Source organism: Hyperoodon ampullatus (genome assembly GCF_949752795.1).
Source record: "Hyperoodon ampullatus genome assembly, chromosome: 19".
Classification (NCBI taxonomy): Eukaryota; Metazoa; Chordata; class Mammalia; order Artiodactyla; family Ziphiidae; genus Hyperoodon; species Hyperoodon ampullatus.
Genome location: NC_136932.1, coordinates 20,488,762 through 20,515,624, shown reverse-complemented (window position 1 = coordinate 20,515,624; position 26,863 = coordinate 20,488,762). Strand labels below are relative to the sequence as shown.

At 57.8% G+C, this 26,863-nt stretch overlaps 1 protein-coding gene across 1 annotated transcript in view; it reads right to left on the bottom strand.

Moving 5' to 3' along the window:
- The window catches only part of SDK2 (sidekick cell adhesion molecule 2), a gene marked incomplete at both ends in the record, with an annotated part of 262,629 nt that overhangs the window by 23,003 nt on the left and 212,763 nt on the right, over positions 1 to 26,863 (bottom strand). The window contains 16 exons of the mRNA XM_079725138.1: positions 312 to 449; positions 3,064 to 3,250; positions 9,727 to 9,842; positions 10,015 to 10,116; positions 11,437 to 11,493; positions 13,079 to 13,214; positions 15,145 to 15,215; positions 15,729 to 15,832; positions 16,976 to 17,177; positions 18,244 to 18,438; positions 19,445 to 19,543; positions 21,039 to 21,228; positions 21,900 to 22,015; positions 23,255 to 23,492; positions 25,973 to 26,123; positions 26,225 to 26,334. Of these exons, the coding sequence (XP_079581264.1) occupies positions 312 to 449; positions 3,064 to 3,250; positions 9,727 to 9,842; positions 10,015 to 10,116; positions 11,437 to 11,493; positions 13,079 to 13,214; positions 15,145 to 15,215; positions 15,729 to 15,832; positions 16,976 to 17,177; positions 18,244 to 18,438; positions 19,445 to 19,543; positions 21,039 to 21,228; positions 21,900 to 22,015; positions 23,255 to 23,492; positions 25,973 to 26,123; positions 26,225 to 26,334 (2,212 nt within the window). The remainder of the gene's footprint in view (positions 1 to 311; positions 450 to 3,063; positions 3,251 to 9,726; positions 9,843 to 10,014; positions 10,117 to 11,436; positions 11,494 to 13,078; positions 13,215 to 15,144; positions 15,216 to 15,728; positions 15,833 to 16,975; positions 17,178 to 18,243; positions 18,439 to 19,444; positions 19,544 to 21,038; positions 21,229 to 21,899; positions 22,016 to 23,254; positions 23,493 to 25,972; positions 26,124 to 26,224; positions 26,335 to 26,863) is intronic.

Sequence of the window (26,863 nt, the reverse complement as noted above, 5' to 3'; positions counted from 1 at the left end):
TGGTCCATCTTTATTATCCATCTCAGGATACTGTATTTTGCCCAGGGGTCCCTCCACTCCTCCCCACTTCCATCCACTGAAGGGGAGAATGTATTTTAAAGTTCTCTCCCAGGACTCAGGAGGCCGCGGCTACTGTTCCGATTTTGCCTCCAACTTGCCACTGTTTCACTTTGGCGACGCCCCGGCCTGTCGGGGCCTCAGTCTCCCGTTTGTAAGCGGGGAGGGGCTCATGGCTCTGCGTGGTGATCACGAAGGGGACCTGTGCAGAGGGCGGGTTTGGGGAGCCCCGCGGGAGGGAGGGCCCCACTCACCATCCACGGGGGTGCAGGGCTCGTACACCAGCCGGTAGCCCTCCAGGACACCATTGGGGAACTGCGGAGCCTCCCAGGACACGTTCACTGAGGTGGTGGTCAACTCACTGAACTTGACCGAGCTGGGAGCACTGGGGGCTGGGGGGAGACAGCAGAGGGGCTTTGTTTCCTCCTTCCTGGAGGTTCAAAGCCCTGGGTTTGGTTCCAAGGAACCAGCAGGGGCGTTTGGGCCCGGGAAGAAGCAGAAAGCAGGGCTTCGTGCCAGAGAGGGTGGGAGGGGTCACTAGAGGTCACCGGACCCCCTTCCCTCCCCCGCTGAGGTCATTAGCATTCTTTCCAACATCAGAGTCCAAGTACTGGGAGAAAAGGGGACTTTCTTTTCCCTAAAGTTGGAGAACGCAGGCTTCCTCCTGCTAAGTGGCCCTGAGCCCTGGCTAGGAGTGCAGGACACGCCTGGACTGTACCCCCGGGGTCACTGCGGGGCCGGGCCATGCCCTGGTTTCCCTGGTGGAGGAGGTTGGGGGGTGCCTGGGCCTCAGAGCATCAGGTGGGCCCTAAACAACCTGCCAGAACTGCCATGGACATGGCCTTGCTCTCGTCCCTGGGGCCCCAGGGATTATTGCCGAGAGAGACCACACTGTCTGAAGCAGCCAGAGCCAGGAACGGTCAATGCTCCGGAAGAGAGGCTTTCTTGGCCCGAGAATCCCGGAGTGAACCCAGAAACATCGGTGGGGGTGGGCGAGAGGTCAGAGGAGGGGGACAGAGAGGAAGGGAAGGCAACATCAACCGTGCAGCATCCCGAGCTGGCTCCAGGGGGACTACCGGGCTATTATTGTCCAGAGCTGCCCGCCCACGGAGCCGGAGCTAATCTGGGCCGGCTTCCGCTCCAGCCCCGGGAGGCAGCGTCAGGGAACCGTCTTTGAAGGACAGAGGCCAGCTCTGGAGGCCCTTCCTGCCTCCCCTCTGGTAGAGGGACGTGAGACAGAACACTTTGTCCTGCTGACGGAAGCGTCCAGGCTCCCAGGGGCTCACATCCGGCCAATGACACTGACAGAGAGCGGTCGGGACAGACAGACAGACAGGCAGGCAGGCAGGCAGACCGACCGACTGACCCTTGGGAACCAGAGCTCGTCCCCAAAGAGGACAATACTTAGGAACCGACTCCACGGGGTCTGACTCTGTCTTTAAGAGAAAGGTAATCGACAGAATGGGAAACGGCAGGTTGGAAAAGATGCTTCAAGCCAAAAGGCCTGTATTCAAATCCACGAGGAGAAAACTCAATGGCAGGCAAAGAAGGGGACGGGTGCCATGAAGACAGCCCAGGACATGCTCAGATATCCTCCAGTCTCTGCTCCCCTATGGACCAGCTGGGGGACCTTAGGGGAGAAGCATCACTTCCCAGGCCACCCTTGCTCATCGTGAAACCGGGTAACTCCTGCCCTGCCCATCCTCAGGGCTTCCGGAAAGATCAAGTGTACTGTTGCCAGAGAAGTGGCTTTGGATACTATCTAGAGGGCTGGCTCTGCACGTGTGGGCTGCAGGATTCTTAGCACCGCCCACTCCTCTGCCCCGCCCTGCCGTCCAGCCTCCTAATTGGCCTCCCTGCTTCCCTCCTCTCCCCTCCATCAGCCTGTCCCTGGTACAGCAGCCAGAGCGATCTTTTTTTTTTTTTTTTTTTTTTTTTTTTTTGCGGTACGCGGGCCTCTCACTGTTGTGGCCTCTCCCGTTGCAGAGCACAGGCTCCGGACACGCAGGCTCAGCGGCCATGGCTCATGGACCCAACCGCTCCGTGGCATGTGGGATCTTCCCGGACCGGGGCACGAACCCATGTCCCCTGCATCGGCAGGCGGACTCTCAACCACTGTGCCACCAGGGAAGCCCCAGAGCGATCTTTTATAAACACAAAGCATCTGTTGCCCAAATGCTTATCCCCACCAATGGCTCCCCGTCACGCTTAGAATTAATCCTAAACTTCCTTCCAAGGCCCCCAGACCCTCTACCACCTGACTCTTACTCACGTTCTTTCAAGCCACCTGGGCTTCTCTCTGTTCTCTAATCCCCTCCAGCCTCCAGGCCTTTGCACCTGCTGGCCCCTCTGCCCGGAACACCCCTCCTCCAAAACTTCCCGCGGCTGGCCTCTTCTTCTCACTGAAATCTCAGCTCAGATGTCAGCCACTCAGTGAGCCCTCCGCAGGCAAACCCACCCGAAGCCATCTGTCCACCCTCTGCCTCAGTCCTTGGATCACTCACACCCACTGCTACCTGAGGTTAATTCATCTAGATGCTTGTTTACGATCCGACGCCCTCCCTAGGAGGGGGCCCTTGTTGGTTTCATTCACTGTCGTGTTCCCAGCATATGGCACAGTGCAGGCCCATAGAGAACGCTCAGTAAATACTGGTGGAGGAAACAAAGCCAAGGAGATATGAGAAAGTCAGATGGGAACAGACAAGGGAGCAGAAGGGGGCTGGCTGGGCATGGACTGGCCATCGGCAAGGCGGGCTCCTGGGGGAAGATGGGGGGAGGAAGGGCGAGATCTGGGGGCCTCTCCAAGGCTTTCTGGGGACAGCGTCCCTCTTCTGGGCACTCATATCTAGGCCCCTCTGGGTGGGCGGCGCTCTCCCACTCTGGAGGGTGTCCCATGGGGCCCGGGGACCCAGCCCAGATCACTCAGCTGCCTCCACTCCCCCACGATCCCGGACGCCAGGTGCCCCCCGCCCTCCCTGCCGTCTGTCCCTCCACTCTCTCCCCCACCTGCTTGCTGGGTCTGGCCCCGGGCCGGGGTGCTCCGAGGCCCATCCCCCGCAGCGTTGAAGGCTGCCACGCTGACCATGTAGGCAGTGTAGCCAGTCAGGTTCTTGAGCTTGACGCTGTTCTCTGCCAGGAAAAGCGTCTTCACCCGCTCCGTGAGGTTCCGTCGCTGGGCCTCCCAGAAATAAATCTGTGGGCACAGAGGATCTGGAGTGAGAGAGACAGTCACCCGGCTTCCCCCCTTGTCCCCGCCTGATCCCAGGGTCTCAGACACACCTTCTTTCGTACCATCCACACACCTGGATGGGAGGTGTGAGTCGCCCAAGAAATAGTATAGGTGTATTTAAGAGCTGTTTTGGGAACCCTTCCAGAATGTTCCTTTTCAGAGCTAATCCTTCAGTCTCTGCTAGACTGTAAACCCCATGAAGGCACAGACCCCATGCGTCTGTTTACTGCAGTGCCTGCAGGATTTAGCATAGCACGGGCATGGTCGGCCCTCAGAATATTGCCACTGTAGGAATAATTCTGTTCTGTAGGACCCTGAGTGCACTGTAGGTAGACTGCTGGGGTGGAGTCTACCTCAAACCCAGCCGAGAGTTGAGAGTCGGGTTTGAGGACCAGCCCATCGGCATCACCTAGGAGCTGCTTAGGGATGCAGTGTCAGCCCACCCTGGACCTGTGGCATCAGCATCTGCAGGTTGACAAGGCCCCCAGGGACACACGACAGCTGGCACAGCTCACTGTAGAGGCAGGCTGGCCTGGGCTGACCCCAGCGCACCACTGACTTGCCCAGGTGACTTCTCTGAGCCACAGTTGTGTCATCTGTAGAGTGGGGGTCACGGACACCCACTTCCCAAAACCAAGGTGAGGTGCAAAGGTCATAAAAAGAAGGAAGACATGGCAATTCTGCAGAAAGTTTTAGTCCAAGAGTGCAGCAGGTGTCCACATGGCTTCCAATAATAGTTGAACCCCTGCACAACACGGGTTTGAACTGCCCGGGTCCACTTCTACGCGGATTTTTCTCAATAGACAGGTGCAGTACAACAGGATCTGCGGTTGGTTGAATCCATGGATGCGGAACTGCAGATACAGAGAGCCGCCTGGGACTTGAGCATCTGCAGATTTTGGTAGTATCCACAGTGGGCTCTGGAGCTGATCCCCCGCGGATTCCGAGGGACAACTCTACTTCATAGGGGGTTAACACTCGCTCGTCGCTAGCGAAGCAGCAGATCCTTCACTATTTTTATTTTATTTTTTCACTGTGTCATTCTTTATTATTATTTTGGATATCCACACAAAATTTTACTTTATTTAAAAATTTTTTAAAATCTTTTTTAACATCTTTATTGGAGTATAATTGCTTTACAATGGTTAGTTTCTGCTGTATAGCAAAGTGAATCAGCTATATATATACATATATCCCCATATCCCCTCCCTCTTGCATCTCCCTCCCACCCTCCCTATCCCACCCCTCTAGGTGGTCACAAAGCACCGAGCTGATCTCCCTGTGCTATGCGGCTGCTTCCCACTAGCTATCTATTTTACACTTGGTAGTGAACATACGTCCATGCCACTCTCTCACTTCGTCCCAGCTTACCCTTCCCCCTCTCCGTGTCCTCAAGTCCATTTCTCTACATCTGCATCTTTATTCCTGTCCTGCCCCTAGGTTCTTCAGAAGCATTTTTTTTTTTTAGATTCCATATATATGTGTTAGCATATGGTATTTGTTTTTCTCTTTCTGACTTACTTCACCCTGTATGACAGACTCTAGGTCCACCGAACTCACTACAAATAACTCAGTTTCGTTTCTTTTTATGGCTGAGTAATATTCCATTGGATATATGTGCCACATCTTCTTTATCCATTCTTCTTTCGATAGACGCTTAGGATGCTTCCATGTCCTGGCTATTGCAAATAGTGCTGCAATGAACATTGCTTCACTACTTTTAGAACTCGGAATCGAGGCGTTTTAGAACTCGGAATCGAGGCGTTGGGAAAGCGGCAAGTACCTGGCCCGCAGAGGATTAGAGAGCATTTGGCGCCACCTGCTGGCCAAAGTGGTTTCGGCATGCTATTGGCTTCTCAATTTCTCAATTTGCCTGGAGAAAGCTCATAAAAGTGAGAAACAGCTGATAAAAGTGTCCTCACCTGGCCTGTGTGAACGGCAGTTAGGATGACTCGGTACCATAAAATCCTTGCTTTTCTCTAACCCCTCCCTTTTTCTTTCTTCTTTTTTTTTCAGTCTTCTGATACAGGTAGATAGTCACACATGAAGTCATTCATTCATTCACTGTTTGGAATGAATGAGTGAACCTACTTGGAGTGGATTCAAGAGAGATGGGGCAGAGGTAGCGGGCAGACAGTTTTGGGGAGGATTTCTGCTGCAAAGGGACCAACCAGAAAAATGGCTGAAGCAAACGTGAGGTCAGGAAGAGGCATTGAAAGATGCAACATATTTCAGCATGAGAAAAGTGATAATGCAGGACAGGGGGCTCCAGTGGCTGGCGTCACGTTCTTGGGAAGGGGAGGAGGGAGGTCCAGGACCCAGGGCCACCACACGTACATAAACGGGCACCCTCAGGGCTTCCCTGGTGGCGCAGTGGTTGAGAGTCTGCCTGCCAATGCAGGGGACACGGGTTCGTGCCCCGGTCCGGGAAGATCCCCCATGCCGCGGAGCGGCTGGGCCCATGAGCCATGGCCGCTGAGCCTGCGTGTCCGGAGCCTGTGCTCCGCAATGGGAGAGGCCACAGCAGTGAGAGGCACGCGTACCGCAAAAAAATAAAAATAAAAAAATAAAACAACAACAACAACAAAAAAACGGGCACCCTCAGCAGGCAGGTCTTACCTGTGTGTCCTGAATTCAGCAGACCTTTGTTGGATGAGGATTAAGTGACATTTGTACAAATAGCACAAGGGGCTGAGCCTTGACCCCAACCCCAAGGGCACACGGCCGAGTTGCCGTGCAGGCTGATGGGTAGCCAGGTGTCTGCTAGAAAACACGCTCCCTGGAGGGCCCACGTCTTTGGCTCCCTTGCATCTCAAGCACCTAGAATCATGCCTGGCACACCTGCTGGTGCTCAATAAATATCCGCTAATGGATAAACAATTTCCTTAGACGGGAACAGGTGTAGGAGTGAATCGTCATCACCACCTTCTCCTATTCTCAATTCCCTGCCCCTTCGGGCTTCACCACAGGCAACAGGCCAAACTTCAGCCTCGGTTAAGTCAGGTTCATGCCCACATGTCACATTGCTGGCTGTCGCTGGAGGAAAGCCACACTTTCAGCTCACGAGCACAGCCTTGAGCGGCCCGGCCACCGTGATACACTGGCCTGGTCCACTCCCTGCAGTCTCCGGCATCACGGGTCCACACAACCCTTCCCCATTTTCCCTTCCTCCCCATCCTCACTCCTGGCTCGGGACCCTTCACTGAGCTCTGGAAGCCATCACACAAGACTCCACAAGCTCCCTGCCCCAGCTGGACCACCTCCTGCCCTGTGTCCCCATCCTCCGCCTCCCTCCTGTGACCAGGGCTGAACTGCCGGCTCCCTACTAAGGCAGGCCCCACATGACTGAACTAAAACCCAGCCCCCTCATCCCCTCCAGAGCATCACCCCCCTCACAGCTTCCTCTCTTCCCTGACTCACCGAATTCCTCCTCTTTCCAGAATCATTTCTATCAGCACACAAACGAGTTATTCCTCCCATCTTAAAACCTCCTCCGTTGACTGTCTTTTTCCAGTCTCTACCCCATTGTGTGACTTCCTTTTAAAGCAAAACTCCTCAGAAGGGATATTGGTACTGGCTGCCTCTCCTCATTCTCTCATGAACCCACTCCAAGTAGGCATTCCCTGCCCCCAGCTCTTATCAGAGTCACCTGTGAACTTGGCCTGTTGAATGCAATAACCCAGGGCTCTGGAAACTCCCTCTGTAAAGGTCCAGGTAAGAAATATTTTAGGCTTTGCAGGCCACACGGTCTCTGTTGTAGCTCTTCAACTCTGCCTGTGACTTGAAAGTAGCCAAAGGCTATCCGTAAACAAATGGGTGCGGCTGCATGCCAATAAAACTTTATTTACAAAAACAAGTGGGGGGCCGGATTAGGCTCATGGGCTGTCTGCCCATCCCTGAATAACTGCTTCCTAGATTTCATCTTGTTTGAGCTCTTAGTAGTAGTTGGCACATCTGCTTCCTCCCTCCTTCTGGAAGCACGTTCTTCATGTGGGCTCTGAGACTTCCATCACTTGTTTTGGTCCCGGGGCTCAGTTTTCAGACTTCTGGTGTTTTCTATCTAATCTCCGGGCTTTCAGGACCATCTATATGCTGAGGATAACACTGTTCACACCTCCATCCGGGACCTTCTCCTTTGGACTCCGCACCTGTGTGTCCAGCTCCCTTGGGTGTCTCTCCTTGGAAGTCCAACAGACATCTCAGCTCTCCCTCCGAGCCTCCCCCTCCCACCGTCTCCCCTTTTCCTGCGCTGTAACTGGAAGCTCCGTCATCCAACTGCTTGGAAATCCTTGTTGCTTATCCTTCTCTCACATTCCACATTCAGTCCATCAGCAAATTCTATCAGCTCTGCCCCCTTCAAATGGAACCAAGAGCAAATGCTTCTTACCTTCTACTGCGCGGTCTAAACCACCATCACCTGGATGATGCTGCTGCCTCTTCATGTTTTGCATTTTCCCCATTTCAGACTACTCTCAACGCAGCAGCCAGCACAAGCCTTTAAAAACCCGAGTCACCCATGTCCCTCTTCTGTCCCCAGGTCCCTGTGGCTGCCATCTCATTCAGCCAAAGCCCTTGAGGACTCCAAGTGATGCGCCCCATCACACTGGGACACATGGGGCTCTTTGCTGGGCTTTGTACACGCCAAGCACCCACGGATCCCAGGGCCTTTGCTCGTCTTCCCCCTCCTCTGGAACACTCTTCTCCCAGATCCACGTGGTTCACGCCCTGTTCGCCTTCATCTTTGGTCACGTGGCAGCTTCTCATTAAGCGCTCTCCCAATGACCCTATTTAAAGAGCCAAACCTTCTTCTTAACCCATTTCATTTACCACCACCTGGAGGTGCCCTTTGCTTTGTGCATCACTGGCTTCCTCCCCTACAGTTTAAGCTCACGTTGTCTCTGCTTTAATCTCAGCACCGAGGACACTGCTAGGTACAAAGTAACTACTCGATAAACACACATCCCTGAAAGGCCGGATGCATGGACGTGCCTGTCCCTGCACATGTCACAGCTCATTCTGGTGCAACCATTGGCTGGTGGTGTGAATGTGTGGTTAATGTTAAGGTCAGTGAACGCGGATGTTAATGCAGGTCTGGGAGGTGGCAATTCTGTTTCCTTTGTCAATGTCCATGATTGGTTATGATGTTTCCCTGAGCACGTGGACGTCTGCTGTGTGATGTGTGGTGTCTGGGCACCCACAGATTTCCTGGGACCGTACATTAACTGGAGACTTCCACACCTCCCCAGTCTGGTGGCTGCCAAACTGTTGCAGGCCCTGCCCGGCTCCTTCTTCTTCCCCAGGGAGGCATATGCTAGTGGCGCAATATTTAGTTCTCCCAGCTGGCGCTGCGCAGAAGCGTCATCTATCTTCAGAGCATCCTTGGCGAGACGCCTTTCTTCCTCCCTCCTGCCTCCTTCACCCCACACAGAACCAGACTCCTATACCAGATTCTGTCTGAAATGGGGTCTCCACAAGCCGTGGGACTGGGCAAGGCCCTTACCTTTGTGGAAACTCAGTTTCTGCCTGTGGGACAAGGGCTGAGCCGAGGAAGCCGGGAAGCTCCTGGTTGCTCCCACCCTTCCCGCCTTGCCACTGCACTAGGCTACTCTCTGGAATAACAAACAACCACTAGGAATCAGAGCGGCGCTGGACAGCGGCACAGGAGGTAGGCCTCAGACATGGCTGCGGGCTGAGTGTCCAAACGAGCAGCATGTGATTATTATTATTATTACTATTATTGCCATCTCCTCCAGTGGTTGTGTGCTCAGCGCTTCCTCCCCACCTTTCACAGGGTGATGGCGAGCAGACCTGGAATCTGACTCTCTGTTATCTGCTTTTTTGTGACCTTGTTGAACCACTAACCTGGGTCTCAGTTTCCTCATCTGTACAATGGGCACAATATTATAACCTACCAGCTTTAGCTTTACTGGGCTTTCAGGAGGATTAAGGAGCTCTAAAGAGCTTTGCGGATTTTGGAGATAAATTGAATCCTGTCATAACACAAGATGTTGCCTAAAATCTAGAAATAACTTTAAACAGAAATTTCCAACACCTGGCCGGTGGTCCTTTGCTAATTGGCCATTCGATTTGCATCAATATGGTAACTAGGGTTGCCCAAATAACCACTTTGAGGGGTCCCACGTTGGCATCGGGAGCTGCTCGGCTGGGTGGGGGCAGGGGGGGTGTACCACCCAGGGATGATACAAGCTGGGGGGTGGCCTGAATTTCTAGCATCTGAGCGCCGCCTGCCCCAAGGACGCCGGTGGTGGGGGGGCGGGAATGGGCGGAGTTTTGCTCCAGCTGCAGGTGTTTCAGGGGATTGGGTGCAAACAGCCAAGGGATCAGGGGTAGACCCGGGACCTCACCACTGCTGGGTCACTCCCAACCACCACCCGGCCCTGTGTCCCTCTGGACCTTGTTCTCTGCCGGAGCGCCTGTACCTTGTAGCCCTGGATGTCTCCGTTCTGGCTCTCCAGCGGGGGTGGGTCCCACGTCACATCCAGCTGTGTGGCCGTGGCGCCGTGGACGGCCACGTTGCGGGGCACTGCCGTGGGCACTGGAGGGTGAGAGGGGTGGTGAGTGCATGAGGGGACCTCAGGGAGGAGGAAGAGGAGGTGGGCTGGGGGTGGGGTGTGGCCCGCCCCCCAGCTCCAGTCTCTCCTCCCGCTGGGCTTCCGGTTTGGGGGGTGGGAAAGGTGTGCTGGGGCTGGAGGGGCAGCGGCGCTCACCTGCCTCCCCGACGAAGACCTCCTGGGGAGGGCTGGAGGGCCCCTCGCCTGCAGTGTTGTACACACTCATGCGTATTTCGTAGCGCCGGTGCTTGTTCAGGTCTGGGGGTGAGAGTGGGGGAGGGGAGAGGCACACAGAGGTCACTGGCCCTGCAGTGGACGGGGGTGGCTGCAGGGGGCGCTCTGATGATGCACCCCTGCGACTCTGGACCCCTGAGTGCAGGTTCAGGAAAGAACAGGTAAGAAGTGGGGCAGCCGACACTGGGGAGAGGGATGCTCTGACTCATCCTTGGGAACCCGGACACAGGGAGACACTGGGTGGCGTCCTGGCCAAGTGTGACCACCTTGGGCATTTTTGAGACCGAAAGGGGCACTGTTAACATTTATGCTGGGCCAACAGGTGTGAACCAAAACTGTCCCGGACGCGCCAGGTCACAGGTCACTCCTTCCCTACCTGTCCTGGACACACTGGTCACTTCAGATGCTTCAAGTTCCCAGCTTCCCCCCCCACCCCCAAGTTTCCATCAACCAGCTCTTAACGCGGGGGGCAGGGCCCAGCCCTAAAGAGAAAAGGCTCATTGGATGCGATTCTGGGGCTAAGAAACTCTATGTTTTTGCTCAGTTGGGGGTGCTTGGGGGGAGATGCTTAGACGGAAGCTGGGAGAGGCGAGCAGCTGCAGGAAAACAGGCCCCGACACCCTGGGTGGGAGTTGCCGTCCCTGCTGGGGGGTGGCTGACGCGTTTCCCCCAGTCTCCTCTGCGTTCCCCTCCACAGCCCACCCTCCCCAGGTGGAAGTCCTAAGCACCCCGATAGCCCTGGCCCTGCACCCGCGAGGGCTGTCGGTTCAGGAAGGACCCAGAGGGACAATTCAGTGAAACGCGTGCTATTAACAGGAGGCCCCCGGCCCACAGCTCCGGGCCCCGGGGAGAACCGAATGTCCTCTGGGACGTCAGGAAAGAGCTAGGGCTCGGGGCACCAGGTGGGGACATTTCCTGGTCCCTGAGGGAAGACGGGGGCTCTGCTCACTCCAGGATGGGCCTTGGCTTGAAAGGCAGAGCTGAGCTGACAAGTGCCTCTGATGGGACGAAGCAGAGCGGCAGCAACGTGGACGCCTGCCCGTCCAACCAGCGGGACCCCCGGCCCCTACCGCGCACCTCCTCTCGCCGTCCCCCGCCCCGCAGGAGGACGAGACCTTAGCCATTTCCCTTTCTGTCCTGCACTGATGGACGGTGGCCTGCAGCAGACCTTCCCTGGCGACACCCTGCTTTTCTGTGTATTTCAGGAAAGTCAGGGGGTTCCTCTTCTTCAAGTAGCCTGAGGTGGGCGCACCACTCAGCTGTGGTCAGGCGTCCTCGGAGGCCCCTCTCCCCTCCCCGTGGAAGGCGGGGCCCGTCGGGGAGCCGCCGTGCAGGGGGACTTACTGTCCAGCTCGTACTGCGTGAGGCTGGGCCGGCTCAGGTCCCGCACGGAGTACAAGGCTACGGGGTTGGGGTGGGGTGGAGGGGGCCGGAGGGAGACAGCAGACAGAGGAGGTTAGTACACACCCCCCTGAGCCACACAGACCCCGATGAGGGGGGTGGGATGGGAACACGCATGCAGAAGGAAGGGACCTCCAGGTTCCTGAGTTAGGGGCCACGGTGGGAGCGGGGATGGGGGGCGGGGAGGTAGGAGGGGGGAAGAGGCAGCTCCCAGGACAGTGCCATCCCGTCCTGGTGTGCACCTGCTGGAGGTCACAGGCCACGGGAGCCCCTGGGAGCCCAGCATCCCCAGATGGGGACAGCTCTGGTCCCTTGTCGAAGGCTGAGTTTCTGCCATGATAGAGTGGTGTCGTTACTTTCCTCATATGAACCAGAAACCATTTTACTACCAGGAAATATGACTGTATTATACACAGGCCTATAAAATCACAACGACCAGCACATGTCTGCCAGAAAATAAAAAAAAAAATAACACAAGCTGTTGGATCAGCTATTTCTGAGTTTTTCTATTAATTCTCCTTGGCTACGTGTTCAATCATCTTGTCAGTTAATACCCGCTAGAAGACAAGGGGCAGAGTGTTTACGAGAAGGATGGGAGGAAAAATCAAAACGCAGAGGATCTTAAACTGTTCCTCTCCTCCCAGTGTCTCTGGTTTGGTACCACCACCCACCTGGGGACCAAATCCTCCAGACCCCTCCCCCTCCCACCGGCCTCCCTCTCCCCAACTTGAATCAGTGTGCGTGTGTGTGTTGGGGCTCAGAGCACAACATCTCCCAAACGGGCCCTCGACTGCATCTCAAGCCGGCTGCCCTGGCACCGACCTCATGCTCTTGCCTTTGTCACTGTATTTGCCTCTAACTGGGGCACCTGCTTCTGGACCCCATCACCAGCCATGGCCCTCAAGACCCCAAAGTAACCATCCTAACCCAGAAGTACGACGTGTCATTCCTTTGCTTGTGTGTGACTCTCTGGGATTTCTACTTGGCTTCTTGAATTTTTTCCTTCCTGCTGCAGAGGCAGGCTGGATTCCGGGGAGCCCAGGGCAGAATGGTCATCTCCCTGAGGAACCAGAGGGGGCCAGATTGCTGCCCTTGGGACATGACCAGGCTTTGCTTTGGGTCCTTCCCACCTCAGGCCCTTTGCACATGCCAGGATCCACAGCCCGCCCCCCCAACCTCCTCTGGACTGGTTGACCTGGAATCATTCCTCAGTGTCGGCACCACAGCCATCCCCAGGGAAGCCTTTTCTGACACCTGCTTTAGGCTCTCCTGGAATATGTGCTTCACAGAGGCCATGCCAACGGTCTTAGATACCTATATCAGGGTTTTCTTCTCTAGTGCCTGGCTCCTCCCCAAGCCTGCAAGCTCTGTCTGAGAGGGCAGGGACCTTGTCTGTCTTGTTCACTGGTGTCCCCCCAGTGTCTGGGGCATAGAAGGTGCTCAATAAACATGCACTTGGGGATTGAATGGGACGGGATGAGAGGCAAACACAGGAGAGGGCGCCAGGGTTTCGGGTTAGTGTGATTCCAGGATGCTGAGAGCTTCACGCCCCCGCCCACTCCCGACTCCCTCCACTGTCACTCACAGGTGAGCTCCGCCCACTTGGCCCCGGGGTTGTTGATGCCACGCAGCGTGAAGCCCCTCAGACCCTCGTAGAGAAGCTCCCGGTACCGGATCCGGAAGCCCAGGAGGATGCCGTTGATCTTGTCTTCTGACGGTGGCTGCAGGGAAGGGAGTGGGGGTGGGGCCGGCTGGGCTGGACCATGGCTGAGCATCCCCTTCCACTCCGCCCCTGCCTCCCTCCCCATCCTGCGTCCTGCAGCCACTGAGCAGGGACTGTGTCTTAACCGGGAAATGGAATCAAAGTGGCATTGAGCATTCTTAATTTACGAAGCATTTCCAGCGAGGTTACTCCATCCCTGTAGCATTCCCTGTGAGGCAGGGCAGGGTGGGAATCGCCATGCCATCCCCACTGAACAGACAGGAAAGTGAGGCTCAGAGATGGTGAGGAACTTGCCCAAGGTCACACAGCATCATGGGGGCCCTGAGCATGACTCTGGATGCAGAACCGTCTCAAAGAGTTGTTCCTTGTCTAGAAACTTCCTCACATGATCACCTGCCCTGGCCAGGATTTCCTGGAGTTGCCCAGGAATTAGGGAGAGTCCTCGCCCTGCTTTTCAGCAAGAACAAGGGTGGTGTGTCTTCGTGCGCGGCTCCTCTCTGCCTTGATCGTTTTCCTCTTTGCTTTCTGCTCCCGTCCTCAGATGAGTTGGAGAACAGGCTTCTGGAGAAGGTGGAAACTACTTTATTTATTTACTTTTGGCTGTGTTGGGTCTTCATTGCTGCGTGCGGGCTTTCTCTAGCTGCAGCGAGCGGGGGCTACTCTTCGTTGTTGTGTGCGGGCTTCTCATTGCGGTGGCTTCTCTTTGTTGTGGAGCGCAGGCTCTAGGCGTGTGGGCTTCAGTAATTGTGGCCCGCGGGCTCAGCAGTTGTGGCCCGCAGGCTCTAGAGTGCCGGCTCAGTAGTTGTGGCGCACGGGCTTAGTTGCTCCGCGGCATGTGGGATCTTCCCGGACCAGGGCTCCAGCTCGTGTCCCCTGCATTGGCAGGCAGACTCCCAACCACTGCACCACCAGGGAAGTCCCAGAAACTACTTTGTTATGATGCCTTTTCTAAAAAACCTGCTGAAATGGTTCAGCCTTTTATTAGCTCCTTAACTGTATTCCTGGCTGCAGCTGGCTCCTCCCTGCCCCCTTCATCACAAGGGCCCCGATCTGCTCCAGCCTTGGTCGGCTCCCCACTGCACTAGGTCATTTTCACTTAAGGGACTGTCCTTCTCAGGTGGGGCCTTGAGCTGGGGGAGGGGGAGGGGGGGTCCCTCCTGTTTTCTCTTCAAGGGCTTTCCCTTCATGGGGGCTGCAGGTGGGCAAAGGTTGGCACCTGCCCCTCTGATCCTGAGAAACGGAGACAGGAGTTCAGGGCTTTGGGGCCTCTGTGGGTGACCCGCTGAGTCCCGGGACTGGGCTTCAGGGGCTGGGGAGGGTCCGAAAGGCACCCACGGGCAGCTGGGTCTCTGAGATTCGTCCCGGGTCTTCCTCAGGCCATGGAGGGACGGCAGTGCCCACCTGAGCAGGTGGCTGGGGGAGGAGAGGTGGGAGGCCGGTTCTTTGTACCCGGATGATGGGTTCCTGCTCATGGTGACAGGACCGAAGCCCGGCCTGGGTGCAGGTGAGGCAGGCACACTTGTGACTGGTCTCTGTCGGGAATCCCTTCACTCAGAGCAGGGCTGGGGTTCACGGAGATGCTGGAGGCCCTGACGGCCCCCAGCCCTTCTCTGTGCAAGGATTCTGCCGACGTAAGGGCACCGAACCTGGCCCTGCCACCTAGTAGCTGTGTGACCTGGGGCATTCTTGTCACCTCCCCGAGTCTGGGTCCTCATCCACAGAAGGGTATAGGGTAGGACCTGATTATCTGGAGGCGGAATGAAGGGTGTGTATGTGCACGTGTACACACATCTGTGTGCGTGTGTGTGCGTGTCTATGCATGTGGGTGCCGTGTTCCGGCCCTGCGGGGGCTATTGTCTTTCTGGTCCCAGCACAGGGTGTGTCAGTCCTCGTGGGACACAGGCCCCTCCCCGCCTGCCCGGCCATACCTGCCATCGGATCAGCACGGAGGTGGTGGTGTGCGGTGTCACCGAGACGATTGTGGGCGCTTCATCAGGGGCTGGGGGGAGAGGCGGACAGGTGAGCTCGGGGGGGTGGGGGTGGGACTTAGGCCCCCTGGGAGCCACGGGACCAGATTCTTCAGACACTGGGCCCGCTTAAGCCCTTCCTCATGCCCACTGCCCCAAGCTCTGTACAACAAAGAGCCAGTGTAAAGTGGGAGAGGCGCCGGGACCTTGACCCCAGCCCAAACCCAAGGGCCCAGAGCCCCTCCTCTCCGCACCCAGTGCCACAGGCCTCCCCACTCCCACTGAGGTTTTCTGTGGTCGGCCACGAGCTTCGAGGACAGAGAAGAAACACACGAGGATGCCAGGCTGGGTGTGGGTGCTGAGCCCATGGCAAAGGCCTCTCTGGCCCAAACCTCCTTGGGACTCTGCCTGGGGAGCCAGACCAAGGGCCCAGCATGCCCAATGCCCCACCCATCTTTGGAGGCTCCTCCCCCAGAAGAGAATGGCCAGTGCCCAGCAAGTACCCAGGGGACCAAGAGAAAGAGACCCCCGTGGAGGGCACTGACCGGCCTGCAGGGTGGTCAGTGGTTCCGACTCCTTGCTGAAATCGCTGTCCCCAATGTCATTGGTGGCCTTCACTCGGAACTTGTAGGACGTGAAGGGCTTGAGCCTGTGTAGGGGAATTGGGTTTGATGAACGGAGGTGTCCCCTAACGGCCCTGCCCCGCCGTCTCTGCTCCCCATCTCCCCAGGGCAGCCCCAGCAGCTGTGGGTCCATCACACAGACAGGAACGTGGAGGCTCAGAAGGATGGGCTGCTACGCAGGCAACAAGCTCAGGCCAGGCCCTGGGGTGCCCTAGACCAGGCCAGCTCAGGGTGTGGCCTCACTTTGGCCGCAGCTAGATGCCAAAGGTTCCCAAGTGGAAACGTCCACATGTGCCCTATCTCAGAGGGGCCTGTAGGTAGGAAAGCTCCAGTAACTTCCCCTCAGAGCTGACACCTCCCCCAAGAACTGCCAGCCCTCTCTTGCATTTAGTAAATTCAGGAAGGGCTGAGGGTCTCAGGAGTTAACCAGCACTTCATCTCTATAAGCCTCATTTCCTCTCCAGGCAAAGAGCTTCCCTTCTGATTTATTGAGGGTGGGAGGGGGAGTGAGGAGAAAAGTATTGCTCAAAACTGTCGGTCTCATCAACTGGAATGTTAAAAATACATCCCGGGCTTCCCTGGTGGCGCAGTGGTTGGGAGTCCGCCTGCTGATTCAGGGGACACGGGTTCGTTCCCCGGTCCGGGAAGATCCCACATGCCGCGGAGCGGCTGGGCCCATGAGCCATGGCCGCTGAGCCTGCGCGTCCGGAGCTTGTGCTCCGCAACGGGAGAGTCCACAAAGTGAGAGGCCCGCGTACCACAAAAACAAACAAACAAACAAACAAAACATCCCACTAGGAATTAAATTGAAGGCAGAATTCTGGAGCGAAGCTCCACTCCCCTATTAAGGATGGAGAGGGAGACTCCGCCTGGCCGGAGAAATCCAGCTACTGAAGGATGGCGAGCCTTTCACGGAGCGGGCTTCTAGGCTCCAGAAATAGATAATGAGAGGCAGCCCTAACAAGGCTCCAGAGAGGGTGGGGAGGGAGTTTAGGACAGAGCTGGAGGGGATGAGCGTGGATGCGGAGAGGTCCCGGGGGATGCGGGCTGTGGAAGCGATCTGGGGGTGGGCGGGCTCCGGGTGTTCCCAGGGGCCCCTCCGATGCTGACGCTGTCTCTGGGCCGGGAGGGGCGGAGCGGAGATGCTGGCGGACAGATGGGGGCCTCACCTGTCCACAACGAAGGCGGAGGCGTTGTGGCTCACAGAGGCTGAGTGCAGGGCCCACCTGCCGCTGGGCAGCTCGCGGGTCTGGATGGTGTAGTAGCGCACGGGTGACAGCCCGTCGCTCCCGGGCTCCCAGGACAGCAGCACGCTGCGTGCCTTCACGTTCTCCTGCTGCACCACGGGCTTGCTGGGGGGCTGCGGGCGGTCTGGAGGGGGTGGATTGGGGAGGAGCAGGTGAGGCCACGGCGGAGGTGGGGGTGCACTTTTTCGGCCCCCGGGAGGACTGATGCCCCCCACCCCATCCCATTTCTGCACACAGGTCCCGACAGTCAGCACAGTGGCTCCTGGCCAGCGACTCCTTGGCTACTCAAGGCCCAGGTGCCTGGGAATTTACACCCCGAGGGCAGCCCCAGCACAGGGCTGACAGTGAGGTGGTGTGAACGCCCCAGTTCCTTTGCCCTGGTCTGCACGGTGCTGAGATGGAACCTATGCTGTCCCCAGTGGGGTGGGGCTGAGTCCACATTTCCCTCGGTGGGGCTCGGCTTTGTCCCCTGCGAGGGCTTGGCCTCTTCTCACTTCCCCACGCCCCACGGTGGGGATTCTTGGTCTCACTCAGCACTCTGGCACTTGGGTGGATGAGTCTTTATTGGGGGACCTATCCTGTGCGTTGCAGGATGTGTAGCGGCACCCCGGCCTCTACCCTCTAGATGCCAGGGGCACTTCCTTTCCACCTGTGACACCCAGACTCTGCCCAGTATCCCGGGGTGGAAGCAAGGGCACCCTGGCCGAGAACCACTGTCCTTCTGATTTTTCCTGGGAACACTGTCTAATAAATCACGCTCACAGGGATCTGGGGCTCAGGCCTGCTTTTGGGGAACCCAACTCTGGGCGAGAAGCTGGCTCAGGGAGGCAGGGCGACGGCAGCCAGGGCTCCAGGCTGCCGTCCCATCCTCCACCCAACTGGACACAGTCTCCTCTTGAGGAGGAGGGGAGAGAGGAAGGAAGCTGGTCTCACCAGCCCGCCCTTTAGAAAATCTGGGCAGGGCAGGACCCTGGGGAGGGGAACTCCCAGATCAGCTCTGGAAGTCTGCTGGAGCCCTTGCTGACCTTGGCCTCAGAGATCTGAGCCCACTTTCCATTCTGGACCAGGGCAAGAGACTCACAACTAGCCCACCCCCAGCCGTGCACGAGGAGATGGTGTGAGCTCCTGGGCCGGCTGCGGGTGCCCCCAGTGAGGCCCCCCAGGCCTCCCCAGTCCCAGTGGGCAGTCACCTCTCTTCTCTGTGGTCACCACCAAGGCCTCGGCAGCCTCTCCCCAGCCCTTGCGGGTCTGGGCCGTGATGCGGAACAGGTAGACGGACTCTGGCTTGAGGCCGGTGGCCGTGAACTGGCGGGCGCTGGGCGCAAGCACCTCCACCGTGGCAGTGCTGGCCGTGGTGGCGTTGAGCCTGTGTGTGATCTGGTAGGCTGCAGGGAAGGAAGGAGACAGGCCGTGCTGGGAGGTGGGGCAAAAGCTGCTCCGGAGCCCCGAGCAAGGCTCATTCCTTTTTCGGCCACTGCTGTGTCTGCCCTTGGGCCACCTTGGCTGTGGTTGGTCCGCTTGAAGCCCTCTGGGTCGCTCCCGCGTCCTCAGCTGTCACCTGGGGGGTGGGACTGTGGGGGGCACGAGCGGGTGCTCCATGCAGTGTCTGCAACCCCCAGCCCAGCCCCCCGACGAGGCAACTGAGGCTCAGAGAGGCCAGGCCACCTGCCAGGAATTGACCAAGCTGGAATTCCAGCCCAGGTCTTTCTAAGCCCAAATGCTTTCCCCCCACCCCCCAACCCCCAACCCCCCAGCCCCATCGACTCTGTCTCCAGAGGCGCAGCTTTCACAGGGGGTGGGCGCTGCATGATGCCAGGACTGAGAGCCCTGGACTGGGCACAGGTGGTCCGATCCCCCGTTCTACAGGTGAGTGGCTGAGGCCACGGAGGGAAGCCGACTTGCTCAAGTTCACACAGCTGCTCATTTCAAGCCTGTGAGTCTTCTCGTGTGCGTGCGTGTGTGTGTGTTAGTAGGAACTGTGACTACGAAATGATGCTTCTGACCTGTAGCATTCCTCCTGGGTGCCTTAGGCCTCGTTTCCCACCTGTGGGCGCGGCTGGGCTGAGCCAACCAGTGCGCCCTCACCTGGCTACACTTAGGAACGGCGGCCGAGGCTCACCAGATGGCCAGTCCCCTGGGGACCTGGGTCACGTGGAGGCACAGAGCTGACCAATGGTCCCTAAGAGACCTGAGCCCCAACCTTGCCCTCCAGCTGATAATCTTACAGGCTGAGATTTCTAGTAGGAGAAATAAGACTCACAACCATTCTTGAGGACATTGTGGACACTTGTCCTGGGCTTAGCCTCTCTCCTGCCAAGACTGAATCTGCCTCCTTTACACCTTATACCTCCTTCTTCCTGCAGCCAGGGCCCGGGAAGGGTACAGGCTTACCAAGAATGATGCCGTTGGGGGCAGCGGGGGGCTGCCAGATCAGCCGCACCGATGTGGTCCTCACCTCGGGGAACAGGATGCCCATGGGTGGTCCCGGGACTGGAGGGGACAGAGGAGAAGCAGGTGACACTGCAGCTGCTGCTCAGCCCCTAGACCAGCCCGGCTCCGGCAGAGCAGCACGGCGCGTGGCAGGGGAAGGGGTCACTCTGCTCGCTGAAATTTTTTTTTTTTTTTTTTTTTGCGATACGTGGGCCTCTCACTGTTGTGGCCTCTCCCGTTGCGGAGCACAGGCTCCGGACGCGCAGGCTCAGCGGCCATGGCTCACAGGCCCAGCCGCTCTGCAGCATGTGGGATCTTCCCGGACCGGGGCACGAACCTGCGTCCCCGGCATCGGCAGGCGGACTCTCAACCACTGCGCCACCAGGGAAGCCCTCGCTGAACTTTTTTGAGGAGTGTGTGTCTGTGCCTGGCACCGTGTCCTCACACAGGACGTGAAGATGCTATTGGTGAGGTTTATGCATTATGTGACAGGAAATAGACGGGACCAAGGTGCCAGCTTTGGGGCAAATGAAAGTGCCAACCCCAAGCACACACCACTCCTCTTTCTAGACCTCACTCTGGAATCCTTGGATCTGGAGCTCCCTGCCCAAACAGCCCCAGGCATGCTTCCTGGTTCTACAGGGGCCCAGAACCACCCTCCTGAGGGTGTAGACTTGTCCCTGTGGACGGAGGGATGGCCAAGGGGCAGGTGTTTTGGGCAAATGGATGGAAACTGAATGGTATGGGCCAGAGGTGATGGGGGCGGTGGGGAGACAACAGGGTGGCAGAGTCGGGGGACGGCTGGGGGGGGGCAGCTCTTCCCAGGCTGCCTCGATCTAACACGGAATGCCAAGAAATCTGAGATTTCTAAACTTGAACTTGGCCTTCCAGGTCATTAGGAGGGTATATCTGTCAAGGCAGGAGGGTAGAACATATTTAATTTAACAGGTCATTAGCTTGATTTATCACTTTAGAACACAGAGACATATGGTGTTTGGGCTTCGTTTTGCACTCTCGTCCCGACCCCACAAGTGTTTTTGGTGAGCGGTATGCGGGGATGTGTGTGGGGAGGAGAAAGGGGGGCAAAGGACCTGTCAGCTCAGCCTCCGATGGGGAGCTTTGCTGCAGAGATGAATGCCTGGAGCCCGGCAGGCATCACTCGTTTGCTAACAGGACCCGTAGGCTTGTGTAAAGGAAAAAATCAAGCCTTTCGCTTGCACAGACCTGCACTCGGAGAGAGCCTGCCCCAGGTGAACAAGAAATCAAAGCGGGTACAAATTCTCTTTTCTGTTCACCTGTCCCAGAGAGACTGGATCAGATGCCAGTCTGCCCTTGCATTGTCATTTCTTCCTTAGGGATGCGCAGTTTGTAATTAGCTTTCCTTGCAGTGGGGTTGGTGGCCCTCAGTGACCTGCCTCCCCCAGCAGAAGCCTGAGGCCACAGTTCCCTGAAGGGTAGAGAGAGACCCCAGAGGGGCAGGGCAGGGCTGGGCAGGGTAGGGGTGGAGGAAGCGCAGCTCCCAGCCTTCCCCAGGCTCCCAGGGACGTGAACGTACCGTCATCCAGGGTCCGCTCCAGGATGGCAGGATGGCTGGGGCTGCCGTCCCCAATGCGCGTGAAGGCCAGCACCTGCACCTCGTAGAGCACGTATTTGCCCAGGCCTGTGAGCTGGGCGCTGCGTGACGAGTTCCCTTCCACCAGCCAGAACCGGGGCTGGGAGTCCGAGTCCTTCTCCTTATACAGCACCTGTTGGAGCCCAGCGCAGGGGTGAGGGCCTCCAGCCTGGGTCTGGTCCCGCCAGAACCTCTCCTATCTCCTCCCCAGGAGCCAGGTAGGTGAGGATGAGTGGGTGGACCTGGGGCTCCCTGGAGGGGCTTGGTTCCCAGGTTACACAAGCCTAGTGCTCGGGGAAGGAGGGGGACACAAAGATGCAGTCAGCCATGGAGCTGGAAGGTTCCTTAGAGAGCATCCAGCTAAGAAAACAGGCCCAGAGAGGGGGCGTGACTTGCTCAAGGTCACACAGCCAGTAGTGGCAGAGCTGGGATGTTAAGCTACGTCTCCTGACTTCAAGGCTGGGGCGGTAGGTGCAGCTTTGGGAGGAATTCTAGAAGATAATGGAAATTGAAGCTGGGTCCATCGGGGCTGAGAGTGAGGCTTGGGGCACCCAGTGTGGCCTCCTGGGGGAGGTAGAGCTGCCCCAAGAACCCCCGGCCTTCATGGGAAGCTTCCCCACCCCCAAGGGAGGACTCCTTGGTTGTCATGGTGACCAGCGGATGCCGCCGGCAGATTGGCAGATCCCCCGTGTCCACTGTAGAAGGCAGAGTCCTGGGCCCCAGGGGGTCGCGAGGACAGGGCGCCGGGACAGGGAAGTGGGTGCAGGGCTCCAGCCCCCTCCCGTGCTCGGATCTGGGACTCACCTTGTAGCCCAGCACCAGCCCGTTGCGGTCGGCCTCTGGGACTTCGCTCCAGCGAACCAGCATGCTGCTGGAGGTGGTGGCCAGCACAGACACGTTGGTGGGGCCCGAGGACGGCACTGGAGAAAGGAGCGGAGAGAAGCAGCTCAGGACCCAGAGTGGACCCCACAGTGGAGGGGGTGGGGTGGGGTCTGAGGAAGGAAATGGGGCACGGTCCCCACATAGCAAATTATTCTGCGACGATGATGCCTTTGGCTCCAGAGTGTCGCAGATGCTGCTTCTGGCTTCAGATCAGCCTCCCCGTTATCCCCCCTCAGACTAACGTTAGGATGAGGCTGCATTTCCTGCCAGCGTAGCAGCAAGGGGTGGGGGAGGGGCTAGGGTGGGAAGGGAGCCATCATTTAAAGGGCGTTAGGAAAAAGCCACAGAGCTACACGCCACATGCGGCTGGATGAGGGCTGCCTGTAGGCTGGGAGCACATATTCTGTGGGTGTCCCCTTGCCAGGCCCCTATGAGCCGCTGCTGCTTCTGGAATGTTCTGAGAGCTCACCCAACCCGTACCCTCTCCCCACCCCCTCACCTCCATCTTGGGGTCTCACAGGCACTGCTGGGTGTCAGGGTTAAAAGTGGGGACACATGGGCTTCCCTGGTGGCGCAGTGGTTGAGAGTCTGCCTGCCGATGCAGGGGACAAGGGTTCGTGCCCCGGTCCGGGAGGATCCCACATGCCGCGGAGCGGCTGGGCCCGTGAGCCATGGCCGCTGAGCCTGCGCGTCCGGAGCCTGTGCTCCTCAATGGGAGGGGCCACAGCAGTGACAGGCCCGCGTACCGCAAAAAAAAAAAAAAAAAAAAAGTGGGGACACAGAGGCGGGAAGCCCCTCCTGGGAACCTTTGGAAGCAGTGCTGGGAAGATCAGGTCCTGGGGCCTCCCTGGTGGCGCAGTGGTTGAGAGTCCGCCTGCCGATGCGGGGGATACGGGTTCGTGCCCCGGTCTGGGAGGATCCCATATGCCGCGGAGCGGCTGGGCCCGTGGGCCATGGCTGCTGGGCCTGCGCGTCCGGAGCCTGTGCTCCGCAGCGGGAGAGGCCACGACAGTGAGAGGCCCGCGTACCACAAAAAAAAAAAAAAAAAAAAAAAAAAAAAAGATCAGGTCCTGGAAGGCACGGCCACGCACACACACAGAGGGTGATCTGCTAGACGCTGAGCACAAATAGGAAAATGAGCCCAGGACAATTTCGCACAACAGCTCCAGCCTTTGAACCCTTAGAAGGCCCCAAGGGCAGAGAGACAAAGGTGGGGGGGTATCCCCAGGCCCCAGGGAGGTGAAGCGGGTGGGGTAGCTGGCATGAGGGGGCAGTACCTGACTCCCGGGTCCTGCCCATCACCATCTGGCTCCAGGGCCCGCTCCCGATGGCATTGAAGGCCTGCACCTGGACGCGGTACTCCGTCCACTCCTCCAGGTCCTCGATGGTGTACTCCCGTTCCACGCGGTCTTGGACCACGTGGCTCAGCGTCTTGCCATGGCCGTCCGCCCGGCTGTACTTGATCTTGTAGCCCACCGACTCGGGGTTCCCGTTGTATTCCATCTCCGGGAGAGGCTGCAGGAGGGCAGGGGTGGGAAAAGTAGCTGTGAGGCCAGGCCCACCTAGCGTATGGAAGAACTGCCTGGCTCGTGCTGCCTCTTCCAGGCAGCCTTCGGGATTACCCAGCCCACTGTCCAGCCCGTCAGCCACCATGGGAGGCGCTCTCACCCCTGGGTGGGGCTTAGTTGTGTAACTCTGTGCTTCTGACGGCCCCACCATCTCCCTGTCTCTCTACCCCGGGCTCAGAGGAGAGGCGGCATCCACCATTCATTGTGCAGGTGACAAATTTATGACCCTGCCAGGGGAGTTGGCCCTGGTGAAGAGAGGCATACAGGCTGTCTGTCCCACACTCAGCACCTTTGGCAGTGGCTGTCTCTGCCACTTAACTCCCTCGCTCAGCCTGCCAACATATACGTATTTAATTGTCTACAGCACGCCTGGTCTCAGGTTGTGTCTGCCCTTGGAGAAGCAAGCATGTGAAGGCAGCATCTCAGGCGTGGGTGGAGCTCCAGTCACTGTCAGGAGGTCCTTCCATCCAGCACACCTCCGTCTCTCCCGCTGCAGTTTCAGCCTCCTTCTTTTTGTTTGAGTCTCAGTGAACAGAAAAAAGACAGCTTCATCTCCTGAGCCTATGATTAGGCTGGTGGGGCTGTGGTCACCGGCTCAATGTCATCTGGATGAACTTGGGCAGTGCTGATAAGCAGTGGAGGTCTTTGTACACTGGGGGCAGCCTGGGATCTGAAGCAGGTGCGAGCTGAGGGCTCAGCCTTCAGATTCTCCTCTGAAGGTGACAGGGCTGAAGCTGGGGCACCCTCAGCCCTCACCTGCCCCCATTCTGCTTCCCCAGAGGCTCCAACGAGCCCATGATCCACAGGCTCTGCACATTCTGACCTACTTTCTCTGGTTGCTCGGCCTCTGCCTCACTGCCTACATCCCCCGGTCCCTCCTGCCAGCCCCCGCGCCTACAGACACTTAGTGAAGCAGACCAGAGACCATTAAGACAGCAATCAATGGGCCTGAGAGCTTGAGATGGGCCTCGAGCGCATGCTCTCCTACCTGCTAAGGAAAGGCAATGGGCTATGTGCCATTAGGTGGGACAGGAGGGGCCCGGGGCCCTGCACAGTGCAACCACTGCCTTTTATTCCCCCTCCAGCTCCCACCCTACGTACCAGACTTTCTAGCCTTTTAGTATTTGGAAACCGTAAAGTGAGACGCAGAAGGGACGCGGGGAGCAGCCTGGAGGGGAGCAGAGCTGAGGTGAGAAGCGGGGGGTCGGGGAGGGGCGAACTGGGCCTGACGACAGCTCTGCCTGGTGCTGGTCCCAGCCGCCTGGGAGGGGCATCGTCATTCATAACTAGTGCTCGTCTGGGCCGATGGCCATTAGCGCCTCCATCAGGCTGTCCAGGCAAGCGAAAGGCAGCAAAGACTTTCTGGTAAACCCCAGCCCACAGCTCGGGGCTTTGCAAGATGAGTTTGGGGCAACTAGTAAGACATCTTTAGTGGAAGCAAAAAAGAGTTGCGTGGCCGGAGGGGCCTGGTGAAGCGGAGCCAGGCAGCTCCCCCTGAAGCTATCATTCCTGGATTCTCTAAGGAGCCGGGCTGTTCGGTGCTGGCCCCATGTCTTCTTGTCTAGGAATTCCTCTTGGGTTGCTGCTTTGTGGTGCCTGCGCCAGGAAACGCAGTTCCAGGCAATGTCCTGGGGGACAAATGCTCTCTCCTGTTCCCCAGAAGATGGGCTGGCAGCATGCTCAGGGGTTAGGGCGGCGGATTTTGGGGGCCAGACTCCCCGGGTTGGGATTCCGAGCCCTGCTGTTAACTAGGGGGTGTGGGGGGTCTTGGGCCAGTTATTCCACCTCTCTCTGTCTCAGTTTCCTCATCTGTAAAGTGGGGGCCAGGATCACTGTCACAGGCTCATGGAGAGGGTTCAAGGTCCAAATTTGACAGCACTCAGAACCCTGCCTGGCAGGAGGAGAAGCCCTCTGCACGTATTACTAACTTGTGCAGGGTCACCGTGGTAATGACCCTTGACGTGGAACCCTGATCTGTGGGGACGGAGCCTAATGTCTCCCTGACCTCCCCCCTCAACCTCAAAAGCAACCCCTCACTCTCTGACTTGGTGGGTGAGACAACTTACATCCGAATCCCAGAACCACCCCCTGGGAGCTGTGTGACTGTGGGTGAATTCCTAACCTCTCGGAGCCTCAGTTTTCTTAGCTGTAAATTGGGATAGTACCATGTCCTTTGCAGCATTACTGGGAGGATTAAATGGAAGAAAAAAAATGTAAAATGCTTGGCATGTGGCAATGCTCAATAAACAGTACTTTTGAGCTTCTTTTCACGTGGGGCATTTGTTCATTTGGCGAAGACTGATGCTCAGAACAGAGAAGGGGCCTGGAGGTAATCCAGTGGATGCCCGCTTTGAGGCAGTGACACCTCTGCAGGGTGCTGAGGCCCGAGGAGACATCCCACCCCCGCCGCCCTCGCGGGAGCCTCACCATCCAGCGGAGCCACAGGCTGGTCTCACTTGCTGTGCGCAGCGTCACGTTGGCCGGGGCCATGTCAGGGGGCGCCTGGAGGGTCTGGATCTTTCTGGAAGGCTGGCTGGGTGGGCTAGTGCCCACGATATTCACCTGGCGCATGCGGAAGCTGAGATGGGCGGAGAGGGACGAGCAAAATGGTGAGGGCAGGACCCCACGGCCAAAGCCCATCCCAGGCCGGGCAGCCCCCTCCCCTTCCTAACCCGTTACCTGTAGTAGGTGAAGGGGTTCAGGTCGGGCACCTCCATGGACCGGGCGTCGGGCTCGTTGAGGAGCTGGTGAATCAGCAGCCACTCCTCTCCCTCCCCGACCACGCCCACCTGAAAAGGGAGACACCCTTAGACCTGGCCAGCCTGCCAGGCTGAGATGGGGGTGCTGAGCCCCAGCTCCCGGGAGGTATAGCCCGGCCCAGGGAAAGTCTTGACACAAACTCCAGGGCTCACCCGGAGGGCACCACAGGGGGCCCCCATCTTTCCAGGCCCTTAAACAAGACTTCAAGTGTGACCCTGAGCCCTCCTGCATCAAGAATCTCATGGGATGATTATTATAAACCCACTCCTGGGCCCTGCCCTTGACCCAGCCAATCAGAATCCCTGGGGGTGGTGCCCAGGAGTCTGCATATTTATCAACAGTAAGCTTCCCAGGTGATTCTCCTGAACAGCCTGGCATGCTTCTTAAAACCCCAGCTAAATCAAAATCAGAATTTCTGGGGGTGGGACCCAGGTGCTGGAACTTCTGAACACTCCCCTGGTGCAGCCAAAGGTGAGACCCATGGGTGTAAAGGGCTGCAGGAAGCAGCTGGTTATTTCTCTAGGCTAGCCAGTCACCACCCTGACCAGAGGAGATGTG